Here is a 24,321-nt window from a genome sequence, read left to right as displayed (position 1 = left end):
CCCGCCCCAGGCAGGGCAGCCCCCCGCCGTGCCTCAGCCCTCCCGAGCTGCCCCCGGCCGGGGCAGCGCGGCGATTCCTTGCTCGCTCCGCCGCCCGAGCCCCCGGCACGGTGTGTGAGAGCAGAGCCGGGGCCGGCACCCGGTGCCTCCGTTTCCGCTTTCCTTCCGCCCCACGTGGACCGGAGGGTCCCGGCGGCGCCTTCCCGCCCGCGGGTGTCCCCGGGGCGGCCGCCGCCCGGCCGGGAGAGGCGGCGAGCGGCGGTGCCGCGTCCCTGGGCGCGGAGGGAACAGCGCGGTCCCGGACAGCCTTGGGTCGGGGCGAGGGTTCGCTGTCACCCGTCCCGCTCCGTTCCGTTCGAGTTGCTCTTGGCAGTCCGGCTGTGTCAGGCTGGAGCTGATAACCCAAAGCCAGGAGCGAGGCACTGAGGAAATAAATAAATAAAACAAACCAGTGCAAGATTGCTTTCCTCGCATTTTGCTTACTCTTTTTTTTTTTTTTTTCCTTAAATCCCTCCTTGCGTGCCAAAAATACTGTTGCAAAATGTATGATGGAAAGAAACCTACACTGGTTCTCTGATAGAGCAGATGACTTAATACGACAGTACTGCTTCTTGTTGCACAGGCAGTTTTGAAAATTCCTGGAACCGCTGAGATTATGAAACGCTCAAGTTTATTCCCTTGCTAGTGTATCTAAAGGTTGCCAAGCTGGATGCTAGGGCTCCTCCTTGACGTGGTCTTGAGAACATTCCTCCCAAGCCATAATCACTCATGTTCTGAAATATTTTTTTTAGCTCTGTAAAATTTATTGTTTGAGCATCAAAGATTGCAAAATGCTCTCTAAGTAGTCACTTACAAATGTCTCCCTGTCAGTTTAGAGTAACATTGTCACCTGAAATGTGTTGATCCAAATACTCATTTATCACTAGTGATTGAACTGAAAATATGAAAACTTTAGGTCCTTCCAGGTGCTGCATGGTTTCACTGAAAACCAGAAACAAAATGCAAAACTGCATTTTGATCTTTGGTTCAAGTGCTGAATTTGTAGTTCCAGCACTGAGCAAAAACCCCAGTGTTTTACATGCAAATCAATCAGCTTAGCTCAGGAAGTCTGTCACTGTCCCTATCAGCCATGTCAACCTAAACATCTTTTAGAGTGGAACTCCTATTTAAAATAATGTATTTCCATTAGTACAGAGTCCAAAAGATCGTTCAGGAACCTGCTGGTTTGATTAACAGCAGTTGGGGTTTGTTCAAGCATAGATGTGGTTTCATTATATAGCACAATACAACCTTTACTCTGTACGGCGTCATTCAAACTAATTGTATGGCAAATGCACCACCGAACTGCGTTTAGAATGCTCCATTGAATTAAGTACAATTGCAGAGAGAAATGGGGAGAAAAGCTGTAAGAATGGGAGAGATGTTTTCAGCTGAGGTTTGAAATTACCAGCCTGTTAGTATATTTGCACTGGTAGCAGTAGTGTTATACGATGATTCTGGGATATACGCTAGCAAAAATCAGATGCAGGCTGAAACTTTCCCAGGCAAATTTCCAGTTTGCAGGCAATTTTTAATCATCATAACGATGATGATAATAATATCCCCCTAGAACTATCACTCCTTGTCATGTTTGATTCCTAATATAACTTGAAGAGAAAGCTAATAGACCCTTCTTAAAATCACTAGCAATATTTATCCTAGACTTTTTTTAACTTTCAGGGGAATTTTTTTTTTTTTAAACAGAAAGCTTAGTGTGGTGTTTGCTGATAAACATTGTGGTATTGTGCTTTTTGGAGAACACTGAAAGGAGTGTTTTATTTCCTTTAAAAATATACAAGTATATTATTTTTGCATTGGAAGTAGAATGGAAGCAAACTCTTAGAATACAATGTTTAAATGATACTTATTGAAAAAACAGATAGCTTTATTTAATCACATCATAACACTTACTTGTAGTTCAGCTTAATAAAATAATGCTTGTTGAAAAGTGATGGGTGGGTTGCAGCGTGAGCTGCTATCTGGGGATGGCACGGGCTGGCTGCAGAGCAGGTCTGGTGCTCCAGGACAAGCCAAGAGGGTCTTGCAGCCTTTGCATCCTGCAGGAATTGTAGATACTGACTTGTGAGGAGGTGCAGGAAGAAGGGCTGACCACAGCTCTTCCCTTGAGATCTTGAGCAAGAGACACAAGTGCGGTCATGCAGTCGCACCCTTGAACCCATCGTTCTGTGGGAGTTTTAAATTAGGGAGGGCAGTGGGGTCTGGGTGGTTCAGTACCATGGAATTTGCCATTGCTTGGGCACTGGTGACAGTCCTACACAAAGCAGCATTACCACGGAGAAGCTGCTTGGCCTGGGGAAAGTGGATTAATGGTCTCCAGCCAGGCTGCAGTGGAAAGTTGTCATAGGAACTGGCTGGCTGTTCCACAGGCCTGTGCCTTCGCTCCTTTAAAAGAACACCTCAGTAACTAATCACCTCGGGAAAAGAAACTCATACCATCCAGTGTAAAGCCATGGTGAGAGCAGGGCACTCCAGATCTACCAAGGGAAACTGAGGGCAGTGCTGTACCCAGCAGGGCACAGATGTGCCTTGGGATGAGCTGGCAGCGCCTGCTCCGCACCAGGTCCCTGCCTGGGGGTGGCTCACAAACACTGGGTGTCCTGATATGAAACAGCTGTGGCTTCTTTAGCAGTGAGAATAATAGGAGAGAAAACTGAACAGAATGTGCCTGGGAGGGGAAGCCTTGCCTGGCTCTTTGGGATATATTTGGGAATGTATTTGGGAATGAGATGTTTCCAAGTTAGTGCATGGGAATTCCTCCCTTATTGTCTGTACTGCATCTACTCTTAAAATTTTATTTATTTAGTGTCAGCAGTACAAATATAATTTCAATTGTTATTTGAAATGGCCACAGTCTGAGTCTTCAAGAGCTGGCTATTCTGTGCTGAATTATATTCTTTATGAGTATCTTTGAAGAACCCATTGATCCAAATATTTCCTATTTTAAAATGGCTGATTTGTGCTATTAAAGAAATTACTATGTCTCATGATTATGATGCTTGTAGCAATGAACTGTATTTTGTTTTTTAATCATTATAACTTACTAACTGGAATGGTTCCTAAAACTTGGGACTGTGCACTCTACACGTAGATCACATGCATAACATGAATCTGCTTCTTTAACACAACTGCAGAGAGAATCCAGCATATACAATAAATAGAACTTTATGTATGGTAAACAGACCTTAAGTAACATCTGGAAAAAATTGCATTGATCTTTAAGGTAGCCACTGTAAGCAGCTGATAATCTAAACCTGCCTACATAAATGTAGTTACTAAGTCTCATGTGTTTGCAAGGCTAAAAAGATGCTGGGGAGACCTGCCTTTATGAAGCTGTATTAGGAGAAACACATTTTATATAAGGCAGTATGAGATTGAGGAGGGAGCCTGAGTAATTCAGCCTCAAAAACCCACGGCAGTCTGTGTTGAATCTTCACTATTACCTGAATCTGTAACAGTGTGTGCACCATACTATAAAGCCAAAAGCAGATTTACTCTTATTTCCTGGACAGTTGAGTCCCCAGACATAGGAGCAGTGAGTGGCTGTGTGCCAGAACTCTCAGTCCTGTCACTTTTTCAAGTCTGGTACAGCATGGTAGAGGTTAAACTTGTGGCTTGCTGGTGACCTTAACTTATCATCCTCTGGGCATGAATACCTGCTGTGGGATTTACCAGCACAGTCAGCTCTTTTTTTGGTGGTTTCACTAGACACACTGTCCTGATTAAACCGCGGAGGTTGGAGACCTCACTGTGATCATCTACATGCTTCTTGTAATAACCAAGGAGGAAAACAAGTGGGTTCTTACCCTCTGCATCATACCAGCTCAAAGTGATTTAGGTTCTGCATAGGTGTGAGCCCATCGGATGTGGAGAGCAGGAGCCACAGTAATGAGACACCTGTAGAAATGATGCTGGGACTGAAACCTGTTAGTTTCTCTTTTGAAACTGAAAAATGTGTGGGCAGAGCTTCTCTGGGCGGATGGAAGAAGAAGGAGAGGTCCAAGGAGATGTGATTCTTCTGAGATTGGAAGGTGGCTCCACAGTGAAGTTAGTAGAAACAGATGTGCAGGAGCACTGTAGTCTAGTGCAGCTGGTGTTGTACCCAGCCTGTAAAGAAGGTGGCTGTGGTCGCTGTAACTGCCATTCCGGCTCTTTTCACCACAAGTGATTTATTTAAAAACAAAAGCTCCTTAAAGTAATTATGTGGTCCAAACTTAGCTTAATTTAGCTATAAAGTGTTCACAGCTAGCTGTGTTTCAGATATTTTCAAAGACTTGCTATTTTGCTTATGTGCTTACTGCAGGATTAACATTGAGCCTTGTTTGGCACAGTTGGTTCAGAGGAAGGGGTAAAACAGAGACTTCCTGTACGTATTTCTGCAGGAGGCTCTGAAGTAGAGTGGTTTTCCACTGTGTATTTACGAGCAAGCCTTTGGATTAGCTGGCTTTGACCCAGGCCTTGCAGTTCTCCCTGTTAACTTTGGCATAATAGATAAAACTCTTAAGATACATTCTTGCTAGATTTTCAGGAAGCAACTTCTCACTGAACCTTCCAGGAAGGTATACCTCCCTAAAATATTTTCCAGCTGGGGTGGTCCAGTTTTGGCAGTTGTGGTGGCCAGATCTGGATTGTGAGACCTTCTGGATGGGTTGTTCCTCTCTTGTGTGAGCTGCTGCCTTTTCCCTGGCAGCAGCTGCTGCCTGCACTGCTGTGGTAGGAACAGCTGCATCCCAGCTGTGTCCATTGGGTTCAGGAGGAAGCATTTAGTTGTTCAGGCAGTGTTTGCTGCTTAAATCAGTATTCCTTCTCTCCTTTGGAGAATGTTAGCTGTGGATGGGAATTAGCTCATACTTTACTGCTTGGACTGGACTCCTCTTGGCATTTGCATCAAATGCAATGTGTCTGGCCATGGTGTATATAACAAGAGAAACTTTGTAGTCAGTTTGTAAAGTAACCTGGAAAGGAAGGTAAGTTCAAAAGAATGAAGATGGTTTATCATAAAGCACCCAGATTTCTCTAGACTAGCTAGTAAATCTGCTGGGGTTTGGGTTGATTCAATTGGTGGTGAGTTACATATAGGCATGCAGAGTGAATAATTAGGAACATGAGGTCAGAGAAGAGCATGTGAATATTCTGCTCTCAGAAACCCAAAAGAGGTCTTGAGGTTTATGCCAGAGCTTTGTAATCATAACACGGCAATTACCAATAATAACATCTAAGAATAAGTGCTAGCAAAGGGCAGGCAGCATAGGTAATTTTGGAAGTCAGTAAATAGAACAGTTGCAATCAGAAATAAATAATCTTTTAATGCTAATTTTGTTTGCTTTCTCTGTCTCCAAGGTGTCTTTTTTTTCCCCTCCCCAAAGGAATAGCTAAACATGTTGGCAAAGGTATTTCAAATGTTTCTCTCTGATCTTTTTGGATGTTACAAAGTAATTCCATTTCAAGACTATGTAAAGATATATGTGGCCTTTGAAGTCACAGGAAAGGGCTGTAAAATTTGGTCCCAAGTGTCCTGCTTAAATCATGTCCTTTCTGACACCCTGTGCAGCATTCCCTGAAAGCTTTTAAGACCAGATGCTCATAATAGCTGCATAATAGTTTCTTTTTCATTGCTTGTTCAGTTCCACTTTTATAGTGTTACTCTCAGTGTGTTCTTTTAGGTCAGGATGAGTTCATTCCCTAAAGAAAAAAACTGATCAGTTGACCATAAATTGCAAGTGTTCTGAGCATTGGTTAACTTGACACTGACCCTGGGAATTGCTTTTTCAGTTCCTGTAGCTTTCTCATCATTGAATACCAGTGGCTGAGTGAAGCTGGAAAGAAGAATTTAGCATGGAAGCAAGACAGACTGGTAAATCATCTGTTAGTTCTGCTGTTTGGAAACTGAGGCAGGAGTCAAATTTCATTTTCTGCTTCGTGCTGCAGGTATCAGTCGGTGCATCAGTGATGTTTAAGGGCAGGTCAGCAAGACAGCCTGTCTCGAGTCTTTCAGTGTTTGAGGATGCTGCATTTCCCCTTTGCTTACCCTTGTTAAAAAATAAAAAAGGAATATAAAGCATAGCCTAAAGGAAAATACACACATGTGAACCAGGTCTCTATGAAGGAAGAAGTGCTCAGCAGACCACTGTATTCCACCTGTAATTAAAAGCAAGACTTCAGCAGACAGGGCTGGGTAGGTCTCTGCTAGGGAAAAAGGATAAAAATGAGTGGTTTTGCCTAAAGCTGTAAATGGCTCAGGTAAGCAGAGACAAACCCCATATTCTCTATCTGAAAATGCTTGTTCTTCCCAAAAATGTCTGTCCTAAGCAGTAACTGGTATACCAAATGATCTTCTGCTAAATCCCTTAATTATGTGAATTTAGCCTCTAAAGGCATTAGCTTTTGTGTACCCTTAACCACTTGTTGACTGCAGACATCCTGAGCAGAATGTGTCTAGCACATGTTCTCTTGTTTATTAGAATTGTCCTTATAGTGGTATTGAAATAGAATGATTTTATAGAGAGTAAGTATGTTAAAAATGACATTCCTGGAATGATCAGCAGATGTGTGTGATATTTTATGAGCAAATTTATACAAATTGGAAAGAGTTTTACTTGCTGTGATCTGAGGTGGTGTTCATCCATAGCCTTCAATAATTTGGGGACTTCTTCATGTCTGATAAAAATATTGCTGTAGCCTTTCTAAGAGTTAGTTAAAAACACATTTGCAATCTAACCTTTCCTTTTTTTTTTTTTTTTTTCCATGTGATAAGAGATTAGGTAGGTTCTTAACCTCTTGTTTTACATGCGTTTTAACTTCTCTTTCAATATTGCACTGGCAGTTTTATGAGCCAAGGCCAAAATACTCTGCTTGCTAAACTTGAGCAATCAGGAGGGAACAGATGATGAAAAACTAACAGTGTTTTACTCATCTACCACTCATTTTTCTTCACAGACATGTAGAGAGTAGACATTAACAAAGACAGTAATAAAACGCACTGTGAGGCCTCATAAATCAATGTGTGCTGGTGGGGTCAGGAACAAATATTGGAAAGGTTAGAACATGTACAGAGCTGTGTTCCCATGTTGTGACCTCAAAGCAAGGCTGGGAGATTTTCATTTGCTGATTTGAAAGCAATTAGGAGGAGGCATTTCTGTGGCTGCCCAGGAGGCTTGGTGCTGGCTGGGCGTGTGGTCAGCTCTTCTTTTTTGTGGCTCCAGTAGGTCAGGTAACACACTGAAAAAGAAGTCCTGGGTGAATCAGGGCTTTCATATTGCTCTGCTGGGGACAGATGTTTTTAAAGGTGTCTCAGAACCGAGGGGATCCAAGCTGTTTGCTCATCTGCAGCAGGACAAGACTGCGCTGTTGAATGTACCTGCAAGTCTACATCTCCCTGAAGACACAAGTCCTTGAGGCTCCCTGAAGAGAGAGGTCCTGGCCAGAGGGAAGATTCAGTGTTGGGAACTCTCAGCTCAGGTCTTGGTATAACAGGATGTGCTGATGATGCCTTCTTAGTTGTTTGTTAATGTTCTCTCACCCTTCAGGCTGGCAGGTTTCTTCCAGTTTGCAGCTGATGAAGTAGATCTGTCACTTCATCATGTTCCTTCTGAGAACTGCTTATGCTGAGACAAATGCAGAGACAACGCTCTGTGTCCTCCTCTGCTCCTGCCAGGGAACAGTCTCCTGTGTCAGCAGGATTGATTTAATGTTAAAACCTAGGGAAATGAACGGCCTATGGAAAGGTGACTGTTTCCCCAAATTAACTTAGTGGTTAGTGTTTTGCTTGCACAGATAGTAAGAAGTTTCCAAAGAAAAGAGGTAGATTCAGTTGGGAAACGGTTTAATGTAGGTCTTTGGAATCACTTGATAAAGCTGAGTCAGTTAGGTTATCAAAGAGAAGCCAGAAACCTAGCAAGAGCTCAGTCATCATAAATGTTCAGTTATTTTACTGATGAATTTTGTCACATAGGATGCCTAACAAAAGCTGTACAAATTAGAAGTCTTTTGGAAGAGGTTGCATATACTGGGAAGAAACTATTCATAAAATTAATTTACTTGTAGAGTTTCCTGTAGTGGTGCCTTGGTACTGCACATCTGTCAAGATTAAATGAGATTTGGGGGCTGATAACATCTAGGTGGGGACAGTATTGTGCCCTTAGGATAGATTTGTAATTTCATTTGTAATCAGGCAGACTATAATTACTATCTTTTCCTCTGATTAAAAAAACAGGTCAGAAAAGTAATGAATTGTTCTTCTTTTGGTGGGGATGGGTGGGTGAGGAAGAACTTCACACGGTAAGAGCGCTTCAAAACATGTACAGTCTTCATGTTCCCTGATTTTCCATCTTTGTGCTTGCTCTGTTGGTAGGTCTGTGGCTTGTTTCCCGTTGGCAGGGAGCTGCTGCCTGCTGAGAGCAGAGTGCAGGGTAGGTTTTTGGTATGTGCCTTTGTGGTCTCCATGGGGAGTGCTGGGTACTGCCAGCCTCTAATCTGGGGAGAAAGGACTTTGTGTGCCGCAGGTTGCAGGGCAGGGGTACCTGCGGGTACTGAACTAGCAGGAACACAGAGCAGGAGGAAGTTGTACTTCTGGCCTCTGTGAACACTTCAGGAGAGTATGAGAGCCAGCCCAGGGTTGATTTTGATGATCTGAGCCTGCACACAGGCTGTTCTCATCTGAAAGGCTGGATCAGCCTCAGGGAGGGTTTCTTGGAAGGGAGATGGGTAACCATTATTATGGGTGAAAGCAGGAAGCCCATGAAGTCTGTATTAGGCTAGTATGTGTCTGGAGCCCTATATGTTAGGATAGCAGAGAATCAGGATCCTCCTTAAATTATGTCTGTATTTATTTTCACTGTGCCCTTTACAGCTGAGAAGTTTCATTATTTTGGTTTGGGTTTTGTGAACAAATAGCAAGTTGAAAATTGGCTGAGTTTTGTATTTGAAGTCCCTGGCTTTGCTGGGTAATATTCTATGTCTGGCATAATTCCACAGTCATCTGGTTTTTTGAAAGATGGGTTTATTTGTCAAAGATCTATCTCTTGTTGTTGGGTAAGTTTGCAAAAAGAAGAGAGACCAGATTAGTATATAAGCATTTGGTCAGCTTTTTCCTTAAAGAAGCTGGGAGGAGAAAGGAATGACATGGAAAAGAAAACTTTTAGCAGGGAAAGAAAGTTCTCACTTTTCACAGAGCGGTTCTCAGAATTATTGGATTGTTTTCAGCTGTTGATCTCAGTGTTTATTTTCAATCCCCTTTTTTAATGAAGGAGGAGCCAGTGTTCCCCAGTTCTTTACTCAGCAGCATATCCCTTGGCGAGTGTTGTGTCTAGAGCCCTGGGACTCAGGCTGAGCAGCCAGTTGGCTCTGCTCACCGGGGCTGAGGAGGGAATGCTTTCTGTCGAGGCTGGAGGGAGATGTGAGTTCATATTTCCAGCCTGCAGAGATGGTTCAGATGCTGATTCTGCTGTCAAATCTGTTTGTGTAGCCCATAAATGTGTAGAGAGGGCCCATCCTGCATGGAAGAAGGTTCAAGTGTCCCTAAAAAAAATCATCCTTCTTCTTCTTTTTAAAGACCAGGAAAAAGCTAGAATGACGTTTCAGTATCTTTGCTTTTCCCATAAAATTTTAATGAAGCAGGGATATGATCTTTAGAGACAAGGGTTTTTTTACCAGTAAGCTCAGTCAGTAAGGAAAGACAATAAAAATGTCCTCCCCCAGCCCTATGCTCAGAAGATGAAGTGAACTTTTGGCTGTTTGCATTACCCAAGCTGTCCTGGTTGCATGCTCTCAGAATGACTGTGCCACTGAACCCAGTTGTGCATCTCAAGTACTTTGTCAGTTTGCTACCATGCTTTCTGGAAAGGCCTGTTATGTCTGTGTTTGCTTCCCGAAACACAGTGGAATCTAATGAAAAGCACCATTGTTTTGAAACGCTCCCATCTGCTGCCAAAAGAGCTACTGTTGTATAATCCTTAATAGCAGGTTAGAGTGGCAGCTACTCCTCGGTTTGAAATTGGTATGTGGCAGGATGGCTTCCCAGTTCTCTCTCTGGGGATGACATGTCTCATCTTGTCCTTCCCTTTGGGAGCTGTGACTCACAGGGTGTTCAGCTGTCCTGAGCTGGGAATAGACCCTTGAACAGGCTGAACATCAGTGGTGCTGCTTAGGGGTGACAAGGGAAGGGAAGAGAAACCTGCAGTTTCCTTTGAGAATGGGGAGCAAAGACTCAGCTGAATACCAGAGATTACATTTGTCTATTTTTGCCAGCACATTGTTCTGATGTAAAAAAAAAAAAAAAAAAAAGCCGGAATAAAAAATTTAGACTTCCCTTTCTGATTTGCAGAACTCAGTGTGTGTACTTCCATGCTGACATCTCTGCCTTTTGTAATCTATGTTAACCTACAGCTTGGCTGGCACACTGTCAGGCTTCATCTGTGTAGCAAAGATAGTATTTTCAGGTATCATTCAAACATTGAATTCCTGTTGTGGTGGGCATTGGCATCAAAGTTTACTGCCCAATTTTTCAGCTAAAGTAAATATATGGGATGTCGATAAATATTTTAAATATGCTAGAAATAATTTCTGTTGGGTGAGCTGTATTACAGCAAAGGGATCAAATTCATCTCTAGTTTTTAATCTTCCAAGACTCTGGGCAGCTAGAGCAAAAGGCAGTGAAAACATCTTCATAGCCAGGTCCATGCTTGCCTTTGGCAGGTGCTCAGTTGGATAGCAGTTTGGGAATCTTTGCGGCAGAGGTTGCTGTAGGCTGCTGAAGGCCTTTTCCCAAGGAAAAGAATTTCCCAGGGCCATCAGGGTGCATGGTTTATATTGGTGTTGGCTCAGAAGAGCATTGTTTTTTCTGCTGAGGCATTGGGGTGTAAGGTGAGGAGTCTCCTGAGGCATGATGCTCAGTTTGACTGACCTGCTGTATAGCTCAGACCATTGGACTTTTCTGCATTAATTCTTGATTCTGTGAAAAAAAGAAGCTGATTGAAACACCCAGACACTTCATTTAGAGCCCTATGATGATGGAAAAAGTATTTCAGAAATTTGTTGTTTCATAGCTAACTCTCCTCTCTGTTAATATTTTTGTGTTGGTTGATTTATTTATCTTCCAGTTACGGGGTCTTGTTCTGTCATTGCTAGACTGAGAGCCCTGCACAGTCAGGCTGCTTGCCTGTGTGCAAATGCTTCTAGACCATTTCCAAATCACCTGCAGAGCTATTCTCTGTGCACTGGCAGCCTTGCACTCCAGCCTTTCTCTCAGAGCTTTATTCCTTCCTCAGTATAATCAGTGTCATTCTGAATGGGGACAGCTGGCTGAAGACAGTTTTCCAGCAGAGTTTGTGTCATTGACAGAGACATGGAGTCCTGCTTGGTAATCTTGTACATCCAAGGGTCATATTTGACCTGCAGCTGCAGCATTTCTTTGAGAGCTCATGTTTGTTAATTCTTCTCTGTGGCATAGCTCTTGTGCTTCTGGATCAAGTCTCACATTCCTTAAGTATGGTCCTTCTCCTTTATTTCCTAGTGCTGGAGAAGGGGCATGCGAGTTAGAGAAGTGAAGAAATATCATTACCCCTAACAAACTGCTTGGAAATTGGAAACAACTAAAATGGTAGTTCTGGAAGAGATAGTGAGAAGCACGAGCTATATGGAATGTAGAAAATACTCTTATTCACTCACTGGAGAATGGAGTTCCTGTTTCAAGGGATTAAACTCATCTGCAGCTAGATGAGGAGAATGGATGGTCTCGTGGTACTCAGAAAGGGTCAGATTTGAGGTTTGCTCCTCAGAGTTGCACTGTGGATTTAGTTTTCCAAATTCTATTCCAACCATCCATAACATTGATGATAATTAAATAATACTTAAAAATATTTTAATGAACCAGTGCTGCCTGGAATTCCTGAAAGAATATAGCTCCCTGGATAGAGCTGGATGGACATGAGAAGAAACTTCAAATTAATGTATTTCTGGGTTTTAGTGTGTCTAATGTATTTGGGTCCTGGGGTATTGCAGGAGCTCTAGGCACTGCACAGCCACTCTGTGGGTATGGTTGTCAATAGAAATATTCTGATTTAAAAATCCATGTAAAATAAGCAGGGTTTTGATAAATATGTTTTACAATCTATTTGATAAACAGACATTACTTTAGCATCTGGCTTTAAAACAGAGATAAAATTCAGCCTGAAATTAGATCAAATCCTATAATAAATGGGATGAGTAGAATTCTCCTTTCTTATGTCTTATCCATTCAGAAATAGTCCATGAGTTACCATTGTCTATCAGTCAGACCATGGTTAAAGGAGCTTATGACTGGGAATGCTTTACCAATTTCAGTGGAAGCACCCTCTTGAAAAAGCATCTTCATGATGCACAGTAAGCACTGTGGTGGTGTCTAAGAGTAACTGCTGCCTCCTTCCTGTAGGAAGAGTCAGAGCAGTGTCAGAGATTGTAGGCTTGGAGTTAGGAGGTTCAGTATAATCCATGGAGCAAGGAGAGTGTTATCAATTTAATGTAGTCCAGTGGATCTTTGGATACCATAGGTGACACCTGTAAGCTCACTATGTGTCTGTGGTTAACCTTAACAGGTTCTTAACAGCAGCTCTCTACCTCTTTAATACCTTGTAATCAGCATACAGAATTATCCTGCTTAAAGCCAACCTCAATTAGCATGAGGTGAGAGTATGCTTTGAAGTGTCTCTTGGAAGTAATTTAATATTCTAATATGAAAGATGTGTTTTGCCTGTCCTGCCATAGTAAGCATGAAGCCTTACTGTCAGATAGGCAACCACACAGAAGTGGAAGATCTTCAAGTGAAGAACTTAATTTTAGGCACAAGAAATAAAAAAAGTTTTCTGGTTTAGATCATTTACAAGTATCACTGCTTATATCTCAAGTCATGGACATAGTAATTTTCCAAAAGCGTTGCTAATTAAAAACACCTTTTGGAAACAGTTTGCTTTTGGCCATCTAACAGAAGTGTTGGCAGTAAAAGACAAGAGTAGTTTGAATTGTCATCCCGGGGCTGTGGGGGAGAGGGAAGGAGCTATGTAAACTAACAGAGCTAGTGTGTAGGGCTGCAATTCAGAATAAAATCAGAGTGTCATTTGGCATCCATGCAATTCCTGTCTTGGAGCCCATCAGAAGTGTGCTGCTCTGTGGCTTCTGTCACGCAGAAGTACAGGCTGACCTCTCTGTGTCTGCCAGTTGATGCCAAGTATTGAAACTTGAATTTGTGTAAAAGTATACTGTGCTAGGAACATGCAGTGTATCTGTGATTCATCTTGACAGCACTAAGAGCTCAGGCTGACTTTTAGCACAGGGACTGAGGAATTAGTGCTTCTCCATTTGATTCCCACTTGCTCTGTGTTATTACCTTCTCTATGCCTTGCTATCCCTAGCTGACAAAATGGGGACAGCACTTTTGCTGCCCGTAAATGTATTATGTGAACGGGAGCTGGTGAAGTGCTTTGGGATTGCAGGTGTGAGAATGGCACTTCTGGTGAGGCCAGGAGCCTGCCCAGCCCCTGCTCGCACAGTGGCACCGGGAGGTGCCATTGAGGCACATGACACAGTCCGGGCCACTTTTCACTGCCCATCCCAGAGGAGCAGGAGGTACGATGTTAACTTGGGTGTACTTTACCTTCTCCAGTGCTCACTGTCCCAAGTGTCTAGCCTGAACAAAGTGCAAGCTACTTCTGCCCTCAGTGAGGGAATGGAATGCTCCTAGAAAGTGAGTCACTTGCTTTTCCTAACTACCCTTACATGGCCAGTCCTCTATGCTGCAGAAAAGATCACTCCCCTGTCCTATTCGTGCAGCTGTGTCTTGACCCAGACCAGGAATTTGACATGAGTCATGAACAAGCCAACCCTGTTCCTGCTCCCTTTCCTTTTTCTAGTCCCCAGGATTTTAGGGTGGTTCTCTCCTTCCTTGCTGAGACCCCACAGAGCACTTGGAGATGGAGCAGCGCTGCAGCAGGGAGCCAGGAGCTGCTCCAGGCTTGGCAAGGGCGTCACAGGACTCGTCTGTACTCCCACAGCCTCTGAGCAGACACAGAGCTCCTAAGTAGTGAACACTGGGTGTGATGATTTTCTCTCTATTCGCTTTCCACTGTGCACGTACGTGTGTGGGCTGTGCTGCCAAGGTATTAATGATTCCTGAAGCAGAACATGTGAGAAGAGGCAGCTGTAGTGCATGGTGAGTCAGTGTGAGTACGCTACAACCTTGGCTTTAGTTAGGGATGCTTTTGTTGTTGGCTGTATAGGCTCTTGGAGAATATCCTGGAAATAGTGGGATTGTCACCAGAGTTTTGTTCATCTCTGCATTTTGCTGTGTACACCTCTGATTTGGCATTGCATCATCCAAGTGTCAAGATGAAAGCAGAAAAAAAAGAGAGGCAGTCAGTGCATTTAGCATGAACGTGTCAGATATTATCAGGTGCAGAAATTTCTACCTATATGCTGCCTGAAAAAGATTTCAAAAGTAATAGTAGAACTTGAAGGGAAATGCTTTGGAACATTTTATTTAATTTATGTGACTATTTGAAAAAAATACACTATGGATAATGCTTTGAATCATCTAAAATCTGACAAATGGACTTAATTCAAAATACGTGCTAAAAACCTCATGTTCTTTTGGGCCAAAGCAAATGTTCTGGGTAGCAACTCTGTATCAAAGCTTTGCAGCTGAGATTTAAATACCTTTTCAAAAGGAATCCTGTACCATAAATGCTATCAGATGCTTAATTAAGACAGCACAAGCAAGGAGCATGTTTGCAATAAATTATGGGGATGTGTTCTGACATGCTTTATCTATGTAAAGATTTCTATTTTTATGTGAAGCTATTTACAGATTATTGATTTCAAAAATAGATTTGTAACTAAAGGAAGACACATCATATTTCAGTTGCTTGGAGTTGAGAATCCTGCTCGGCTGTCTGCCTGCTCTCTTAGATGTTTATTCCAGTGGCTTACAAGTGTATGGAGTGATTCTGTTCTTCTTTATTTTCTCCCTCTATTTGGAAGAGGGAATTTATATTCAGGGACCAGGTCCCAGGTTTCTTACCCATGCAAGTGGGCTGATTTTTATCATTTTTATCACATTTTTCGAAGCACAGAATAATTTCAGTGAAGTCTGTGAGGCTTTTTGCATGAGTAAGACTTTCGGGTAGTGAAGATCACTTGCAGTATATTTTGTCAGTTGACGCTGTTTTGTTTCAGAGCAGCAAGCTGTTGTCACAGTGTCAGTGGAGCCTGCTAAACTGTAAGCCTGCCTTTAAGTATGTATAATAGAAAACTTTAGCATAATTTTTTGCTACTTAATGATGAAGAAATTGGAATTAGAAGAAATATTTTAATAAATCAGGGCAAAGCCTGAAGGTAGAGGTAATATTTTTCATTAGAGCAACCTTTAGAATTTGAAAACTCGTGCAAGCTTGTGTACCTAAGAGCCTGTCTGTTTTTTCCAGCCATACCATTTGCTCTAATGAAAGATACTGCCTCTGTCTACAAACCTTGTCCTGCCTGCAAACTCTGTTGATTGCATCTACAGCAAAATATAGCTGGATTATTAAAATAATTCAGGCCTTCTTTGCTTAATTATGGAAACTCAGATTTTTGTGGTTTCCTCAAGTCTCAGCTTTTTGAATCCCAACACACACAAAATGATGCTGTCTGGTTTCTTGTACCGTAGAGGAGGGTTTCATCACATAGAAGCTCAAACTGCATCACTGATTCCTTATTTTAGAATGGATATTATAAAGGTGGCCTGCTAAAAGTCTTCTGCCATCTGGATTTTAGGGTATTTTGTAGGATACTGTCAGTGTATGCTGTCAGCTGCCTGGTGTGGATGGCCTCTGGAAGCAGCCCTAGCTTAGTACCTGTGTTAGCATCTGATGTGGTGGTGTGGTGATGGGAAGCAGAAGAAATGGGAAGAAGCTGGCAGAACACAATGTCTCTGGTGTGGTCTGTGGGTGTAAATTGAATCTTGCTATGTGTCTGGCTGGGTAAGTAGAGTGGTGTACCCCTTCTGAACAACAGGAAGCTTGGATTTCGACTTGTTTGGAAGACCTAGACCCAGAGCTGTCTAAGAGTCCTAAGGCCAGCCATGCAAGAGTTTTTTCAGGGCTGTTTAGTGTGCCTTTTAGAGGTTTTCAATGAGTATGTCTCTCAGATCAGCCCTAGGCTAGTAGCTTTAAAATAGGCCAAGGTGATGATGATCTGGACCATCTTGGAATGTCCATGGGGTAGATGCTTTTCTCTAGACCCTCAGAGAGCACAAGCCCTTTCTGTAGTTTGCAGTCTTGGGGTCTTAGCAGATCACTTCCTCTGCTGCATGTCTTGGCTGAGCCTGTGACCCTTGCAGGGACACTGCTCTTCTCCTGAGCAGCCCTTGCTGTCCCTGAGGAGCCTTGCTGCAGGCAGTGCCCTGCCTTCCAAGTGAAATGAGAACAGGTCGGTGCTTGAGGGGCGTTGAGTTCTGTGTCCTGTGCTGCCTTCTGTCTGCCTTTGGGCGCGGCTTAAATAGATAGCTGGTAATTACTTGTAAAGCCCTTGGTGGCTGTGGCTGGGGCTATTTTGGAAGCTGATTCTCCCTGCATGCCCTGTTGTGGAAGTTGTGGCTGGCTGGAATGGTCCGTCACCCTCTTGCGGTGGTGACCTCCTCTCCTGGGTGTGTTGCAGGGAATTCAGGGGGAGAGCTCTCAGCAATGGCATGTGGACTCTTGGGCCGCCTGCCAGGGCCTGAATTTGGTGACCTTTAGGATGTGGCAGAAGATGCATTTGTAAACCTTGGTTATAGTAACTGGGAGACAAGCAGAGAATGCTGGAGGAGGCGGAACGCTTTTTTACAGACAAACTGTTTGCTCTCTGTTTGATGTTTATGACCAGCAGCTAGTAGGTAAATATACTAAGAAATGCTGTGACAATTGAAACCGTTGCTCTTTAATAGAATTTAAAATGAAAAAATTATACAGATTTCCTTGAGGAGCATGCGTGTGACACTGAGAGCGCTGTGACTTCTAGAGCTGGTTTGAAGACTTGCTCTGCTCTCTACTTTGGTGGAATCATTAAATTCCCTTTTGTAAAATGAATGCAATCATATTTTAGAGGTGTCCAGATGTATTTGATGTATCATTACCCATGTAGTTTGTGAGTGATTGTGTTTCCTTTAAGAAGAACAAGCAAGCCAAGGCCTGCAGTCCAGCAGTTGTTTGGGTTACACAAGAATGTGGTTTCATGTAATACCTAATTTGGTACCACTGTGGGTTGTGTCTCCCACCCTGTTCTCCACACCAGCTCTAATGACAGCCTTGTGGCAGGTTAAGCTGGGCTCAGCTGACCAATGGGGACTACTCAGCCTTTCCTCACCTTTGGTCAGTTGGTTTTGATAGGTAAGGACTTGGACTGTGAGCTGAACTGACCCACCATGGGGCCGCTTCACAACCTCACCTGGTGCCAGGGAATGCAGGAATCCAGTGTCTGGCTGGAGGAGCAGGCGAGCAGGATTGCCCCAGTGTGCTAATAACAAAATTGGGAAAGGCGTCCCTCTTTCCTCACGGCAGGGCCCTCCTGATGAGAAGGTCTGACTGTAGTTTGGTTGTGACAGCCAGCACTTGAGAAGGGGTGCTCATGTTAGTGAAGATCTGCTGGTGAATATTTGCATCGCTCATGTTACAGGTTTGCAGTGTATTCTTGCTCTGCCTGAATGTGTCTGACCTGCAGAGGACAGGATCATCTTTCTACTTTCCTTCCAATTGTTTCTGCTAATTTAGCATCAGTTTGAAGCTTTGTCTTTGCTTAGAGATCAAATTGCCAGGGACAAGGCTCTTTGTTTTCACTTTGTGGTAAAAGTGGCAAGGTCAGTCCCAGTGGGGCTTGTACGGTTTACACTGCTGAATTTATCTCATGTATTAAGGGTTTTCTATCACCTACAGCTAATGCATATTGGTAACCCTAGCATCAAAAATACCTTTTCAGCAATGAAAACAAGGTCTCTGTTTGTAAATGTGTTTTCACCACAGTGGATAGGAATATCTTAGCATCCATGTAGAACAGCCTTCCCAGCTCTCTTTTTTAATATCACAAAGAGCAGCATCTAACTTGACCTGCACACTCAGGTCATTCCACTGGGTACTTTGTAAGACTTCCTGAATGGCACAGGAGTTCCTTCATACCAAGAAACAGACAACTTTCTGGCAAAACAAACCTTGAACTCAAGCAAGCTTTTCTTTTCTATCTTTCAGAAATAAGTAAGAATTTGAAGATGACAACCTCATGGAGTGACCGACTCCAGAATGCAGCAGACCTTCCTGCAAACATGGATGGACATGCTCTGAAAAAGTACCGCCGGGAAGCCTATCACCGGTAGGTCATCCGTGAAGCTCCAAAACTAAACATAAACCCCACATTTCTTGGGTTTTTTTTTGATTTTTAGTAGAACAGGAAGGTTGTTCTTACCTTCCTCATAGAAGTGTTGGTAGAAGAGAGCTTAGAAGACAGCACAGTATTGGCCTATAGGAGTTTGCAAACAGCTGAGTTGAGATACGTGTACCGGACTGAGTGAGGATGTGCTTCTTATTTCAGTCAAAAGATTAATCAAAGTCAGATTTTGGATAGAAGCTTTCATAAATACTCAGAGGCAGAGGTTTTATGATAATTATTGCAGTGCACACTTGGACAGTGCAGAGTCTTGGATGCTGGAATGCACAAATATGAATAAGGAGGAAATCAAATGGGGTCAGAAATTGTTTGAGCATTACACCTAGTGTGATTAACTGTGTGACCACAGGAGCGTGCAGCAGCACTAGGCAAGAGCCCAACCTTTTCACTGTTAGGTGTACCTAAAACCATCTTTGCTGGAAAACAAGTACAGTAAGTAAAGGAGAGAGAGTTCAAAATAAAAGGAATGTTATCACTCTTAGTTTATAGTTTGGGAAGCAAAGTGCAGGCACTAGGTTGTTTTTACAAGATCACATTGGAGGTGTGGTTGAGCCAAAAATTTCTCAAGGTTCCGAGCACAGAGCATAAGAGACGAATGAAGTCTGTATCCTTATCAGATGTCTGGTCTGCTACAGAGTTAAAAACTACAGCATCTAGTAATTGTCAGTATTCTGTTTGTGGGAGGTGTATCTCCAAAAGTTTAGCTAGGTTATTTTGAGAAGTCATACAGTGTGATGATCAGAGGATATTCAGCAGAAGGGGAAATGTATGTCTGATGTAGAAACAGAAAAAGAAGTCAAGTTTCTCAACCTCATGCATAAATGCCACGTTGCATTTGTGATTCACATTGGTGGTATTTCTGGGGAAGTGTTTTGGAAGTGTTAGATATCTTTTGATTCTCCAAATGGAATCTAATTTGAGAAAAACGCCTTAGTGCATCATATGATTGGCCAGGTTGTGCAAGTTGCAGTGTCCAGGGCTAAGTAATGGATCCTGTGATGTGTTTCCAAAGCCTTCCAAGTTCCAAGGAATATGTTTGAACAACATATCTTAAGTGGTGGCATTATTTGAATCTCTCTGTCAGCTGGTTTGTCAGATATGGAAGCATTTAATGAATGTAACTATATATAGCGTGTAAGAAGAGAGGGATTTTATACCATTCCCTGTCAAAAACTCTTCACCTTGTTGCAGTCATTGACAGGTTTACCTTTGTGTCATAAATTCATTTAAAACTTCAGCTGTGTTACTCCTGAGTCAGATTGATGGAAATCAAGTCAGAATAATGCTTATATTTTTTTCCAAGTATTTCCTTAACATTTGTTAAGTGCTGACAGTTTGCTAAATGTTGTAGAGGATCCAAAGGAAGCCGTGCTTGTCTTTAAGAGCTCATACATTCAAGCCCTCATTATGTTTACTCTTACTTGTGTATGAAACCCTTACTTTCAGAAATAATTTCCTTATGGAAGATGGGAATTCAGTCATGTAAAGGAGGGCTTCCCACTAGGAGCTGGGATCTGGTAGCCCAAAATTAGTCTGTGGTAAAGTTTAGGTACCTGTTTTTAGCAGCTAGAAATGTCTTATGCAAAACATACCAAGCAGAAATGCTGCTAGCATCTCAGATTTTCATGGAAAGCACAACATTGGAAATACATTAAGGGGAGGCACATTTTTGTTTTGGAATTGCTATCCTCTTTCAAAGAGAGAGAGAGAGAGAGGGAATGGTAGAGAATGAGAGAACCTGATGCCAAGACTGTAGTATAAATCTGTGCTATTAATGGCTTTGGTATACCAGTTTCATGGGAGTTATTTTGATAATCCAGTATTGTGAGAATCTGAAACAACATCATTCCAGAGGCAGTGTTGTCAGATTTCTATTTCTGGTACTTTTCATGGTCGTAGTGTTAACAGATGTGATGTTACTTTAAAAAGTGCAAACTTAACATGATAGAGTATGACTGAAGTTATTTCCCCTTGGTGTTTGATATTGTATCTTTTAGTGTTTTATTAATGCTTCAGATGCAGAATATGTGTGCTGGTCACAGCCATGAGTTGTAGGATGTAAATGTGTTTCACTAAGGTCCAGGTATGCTCTGACTCTTGGATATTGCTGAAGCACTGAAAGTTTTATGAAAAAGAGAAATAGAAAATACAAGGTGTCATTGTCAAGATTATTTTCTTTTTCTTATTTTTCTTCTCTTTTTCTTTTAGTCTTTTTTTTTTCTGTCTCTTTTTTTTCCTACTCCAGCAGCTAAAGGAAAAATCCTTGAAAACATTAATCTAAAGTGACTTAGAAACAAAACCAGTAAGAACATTGAATTTAACCTATTACAATTTTGTTACCTTAAAGCTGGTCAAAGTTTTTTTATGGGACTAATCTGAAAGGCTGGAGGAGCTTGGCAGCTACACCACATTTACAGATGAGCATAAGTGGGACTAGCTTTTGTTAGCTATGTTGAAAGCCTAGTTGAGCTCAAAGTCATTCAGCAGATTTTCTAAATTATGCTAGGCATGCTTAGTTTTCTGAAGAGCGAAATTTAAAAAAACTTGTTTTGCTGTTTGTTTACTTCATGCTTACTTAAATACCAGTGGAGATACCTAGACCAATCAATTTAACATTCTTGTTCTCATGAAGTACACCAGATTTGATATGCTTGAATTGTAAATGAATTCAGATTAAAGAATGAGAAAAGCTTCCAAAAGCAAAATAGTTTACTTTGAAAAAAATATATAAATGTTTTTGTGGCCATGAAACTTTTAAAAAACTTCTAAAAAATTACCTCTGAAGATGCCACTCTAATAGTTGTAGTTTACAGTGGTCATTCTTACTGGGAATGTGTTTTTTCAGGTGCTGCACTTCTAATTGTATCATAATTGATGGATGGGTGTTCAACATATAATAATTGTTGGCAGAAGTCCCAGTTGAGACTGGTTTAACTGGTGTTGTGCATACCGACTCAGAGTAAGATGACTGTATTGTAATCGTATCTGAATGCCATGGGCAAGAAGGTTCAGAATCAAATTTTTATAGCTATAGAATCAGAAAAATCTGTTAGGGAGGAGAAGTGGTGGGGTTTTATCTTCAGGGAATTTCTGACAACTTTAATGAAAGCTTTAGCTTAGCTGGTGTTGCTGTCAGACCTTGTTACACAACACTGCTGGCGGCTGTTGGAGGTGAGGTCTGAAGATGAATTAATATGCAAGCTACATGTTGCTCATTCTCTAGCAGAGGTCACTGGTAAGAGGATACTGCATTACTGTGCTATTGGCAACACAGATTTTAATTCGGAAATAAAATGGATGTGTAGTTCTTGGGAGGCTTTTCCTTGGCATGTGTGGTTGTGAGGCCACCTCCCTCCTGTGCTGCTTGTTGACTTTTCCGGGTAGAGGATAATCACTAGATCATTTGTTCTGGAGGAGAACTGTCATTTAATGTGATTGTAATTAGGTAAGAACTAGGTTGACTCTGAGCCACCGAATTGCCCTAGTGTCTATTTTTTAACTTGGAGTGAGCACTTCTAGGCACCCTCTGGATTATCTCACATAGCTCTTTAGGGTTTAAATAGCAACCTCATCAAGTTAAAGCAAATAATGGAAAAAGTTGGTGTTCCATCCACTCTTGTTACTGACAGTTACCAAGATCCAGGAAACAGGTATTTGTACTTATATTCATTTATCTGTGGTTTTGGCTTAGCAGAGCAGTAAGGCTGAAATGGCCTTTTTGTTAAACATGCTGGCTTTGGGATGCTTCTACCATTTTGCATCAGAATAATTTGAGACTTCTCTTCCTGAATGTGGGGTTTCTGTTGTTGTTTTAATTGCTGGGGTTTTTTCTTTCTCTTTTGTTTGCTGGCTAGTGCAGGGTATGTGGCATCATGATTCCTAATCCTAATTCTCCTGCTGACTGCTGATAGAGTATTAAATAAGTTGCTTCATAGTTCTCTACTTCAGTTTGCTTTCAGAGCACCTTATGGTGGTGCTATAAATGATTTTAGTTGTTACTATACACTGAGATTCTGGATTAAAAAATAGCATATACTTTAATAATGACAAAGCAAAGGGATTGCCAATTGGTTGTTTTGATTTAATGGATTAAAGATGTACTTTAGCTTGTTCAAATTTGTAGACTCTGGGCTATTCACTGCTAATCTTGTTTCTTCACTTAATTGTTACTGGATCACCAGTGATTGCAGACAGGTGGAAATGTTGTATAAACAAGGCTGTGAGACTTGAAACTCTTCATCTGTTTAGGTGGCTCTATTTAAGTTGCTTCAAAATTACCAGTTCACTGAGGTGGAAAATTAGTCCAAATTTTTATCAGTCTGAAAGTGCTCTTTTCATGAAACACATTTGGACAGGCCATGTATGGTGTTTCCGTGTACTGGGTAGCTCTGGAGGCTCTGCTGGCCGTGGTCTGTCCTCGTGTGTCTGAGAAGCTTCCTTGGATCGTGTGCCTCTCTCTGTTTTGGTTTAGACACTGGAGAAGGGAGAGGGAGTGTCAAGTCTGCAGAATGGGTGAGCTTATAAAAAAGCACAGCACTTGCCAAATGAATAAGAAAGAAATTACATTGTAAATGTCCCATGATCCTTAGCTTTAATAGTTTCAGGGAGCAGACAAGTGTTATTTTGGGATGGAATCCATATGTGAGCTTCTTGGCACTTTGCTGTTGCCTGGGAAGAAAACCCAAACAATGAAAACAGAAATGGCCAAGGCTATGTCTTTGCATCTGATTCCTGTGGAATTTCAGAGGGAAGTGCTCATAGTTGTGTTTCTGGATACAGCCTCAACATGCTTTGAAGTTCCAGTCATTACTGGATATTCTAGTTTTATGTCACTATAACTGTGCAAGGACAGTTAGACTTGTAAAATTGTGGGGCATGATGGTGGAAACGTTACTAGAAGTGGCCAGGAAATTTTTGTGCACTTCTTTTGTTTCCCCTGTCTGATACTATTTCATCCCCTAAAGTTACTCAAGCCCAAATACTATGTCTAAATACGATTACAAATATTCATAATTTTCATCATTGGTTGAAGAAGGAATAAAATACAACTCTGAAAATCTAGAATTAAAAAATAAAACCAAAATGGTATGATAAAAAATAATATATGGAATGGTCTATACCCACCTTGAGGCAGGTATTAGCAAAAGAGCAATTTCATTAGTTTTAAAATTTAAAGCAGTTTATTTCTTCTATAAGGCAGCTACCGAAACATCCAGCACCCAAAGATGAGACATTTTGATAATATGGTAGTATCTTCTTTAGATTGCTCACGTGCTTTGTACCAGATAAATGAAGTGAGTGGGGGAGTTTGCTGCTGCTGGTGGAAGTCAGCTGTGACCAGAATTGTAATGTAATGCAGTGACACAAGTCCCCAGGCAGACCACATCTCGGGACTAGCTGGTCATACTGAGAACATTGAGTTGTCATAACAGTAGAGGGATGTTTATTTCATTATTTGCCTTTTTAAAGAGGCCATGGGGAATTTGGGTGTGGGAGACTATTAAAAGCTAATCCATTTAGTTCCCATTATTTCTTTTTTACTCTTCTAGCTTATTAAAAAATGGAAGTTGTCCATAAAGTGAAGATTAACCAAAGTTCCTAAACCCTGAGTAAGCAGGAATCTGAGCCTTCTGACTAGTTAGTCCCTGTTTTGTGGTTGGCTCAAGCCCAACTGTCCACCACAGGCTTTTTTAAACACACATGTAGGTTATGCTTAGCCAGCTCCCACTGTATTTGCTGTTTCACTCAGCAGTGTTGCAATTTTCTTTGTATTTATTTAATTTCCAGTGAAACATACTGCTCAGAAAAATGCTAATTGCTGCAAGGTATTTCTAGACACATTTG

At 41.9% G+C, this 24,321-nt stretch overlaps 1 protein-coding gene across 4 annotated transcripts in view; it reads left to right on the top strand.

Annotated features, from left to right (window-relative positions):
* Window positions 1-24,321, top strand: part of NT5C2 (5'-nucleotidase, cytosolic II) — a 63,786-nt gene that overhangs the window by 3,533 nt on the left and 35,932 nt on the right. For 2 of the 4 annotated variants that reach the window (XM_015633142.3, XM_015633143.2), the window contains exon 2: window positions 18,282-18,402. In XM_015633142.3, coding sequence (XP_015488628.1) covers window positions 18,302-18,402 — 101 coding nt within the window. In that variant the 5' untranslated portion in view covers window positions 18,282-18,301. Of the gene's footprint in view, window positions 1-5,829; window positions 5,912-18,279; window positions 18,403-24,321 lie in introns of those variants that run through there. The other 2 variants (XM_015633141.1, XM_033515481.1) reach the window with 2 other exon arrangements.

This window comes from Parus major, chromosome 6 (genome assembly GCF_001522545.3).
Source record: "Parus major isolate Abel chromosome 6, Parus_major1.1, whole genome shotgun sequence".
Lineage (NCBI taxonomy): Eukaryota > Metazoa > Chordata > Aves > Passeriformes > Paridae > Parus > Parus major.
The sequence above is the reverse complement of the archived record's forward strand: the minus strand, read 5'-3'. Positions and strand labels throughout refer to the sequence as shown.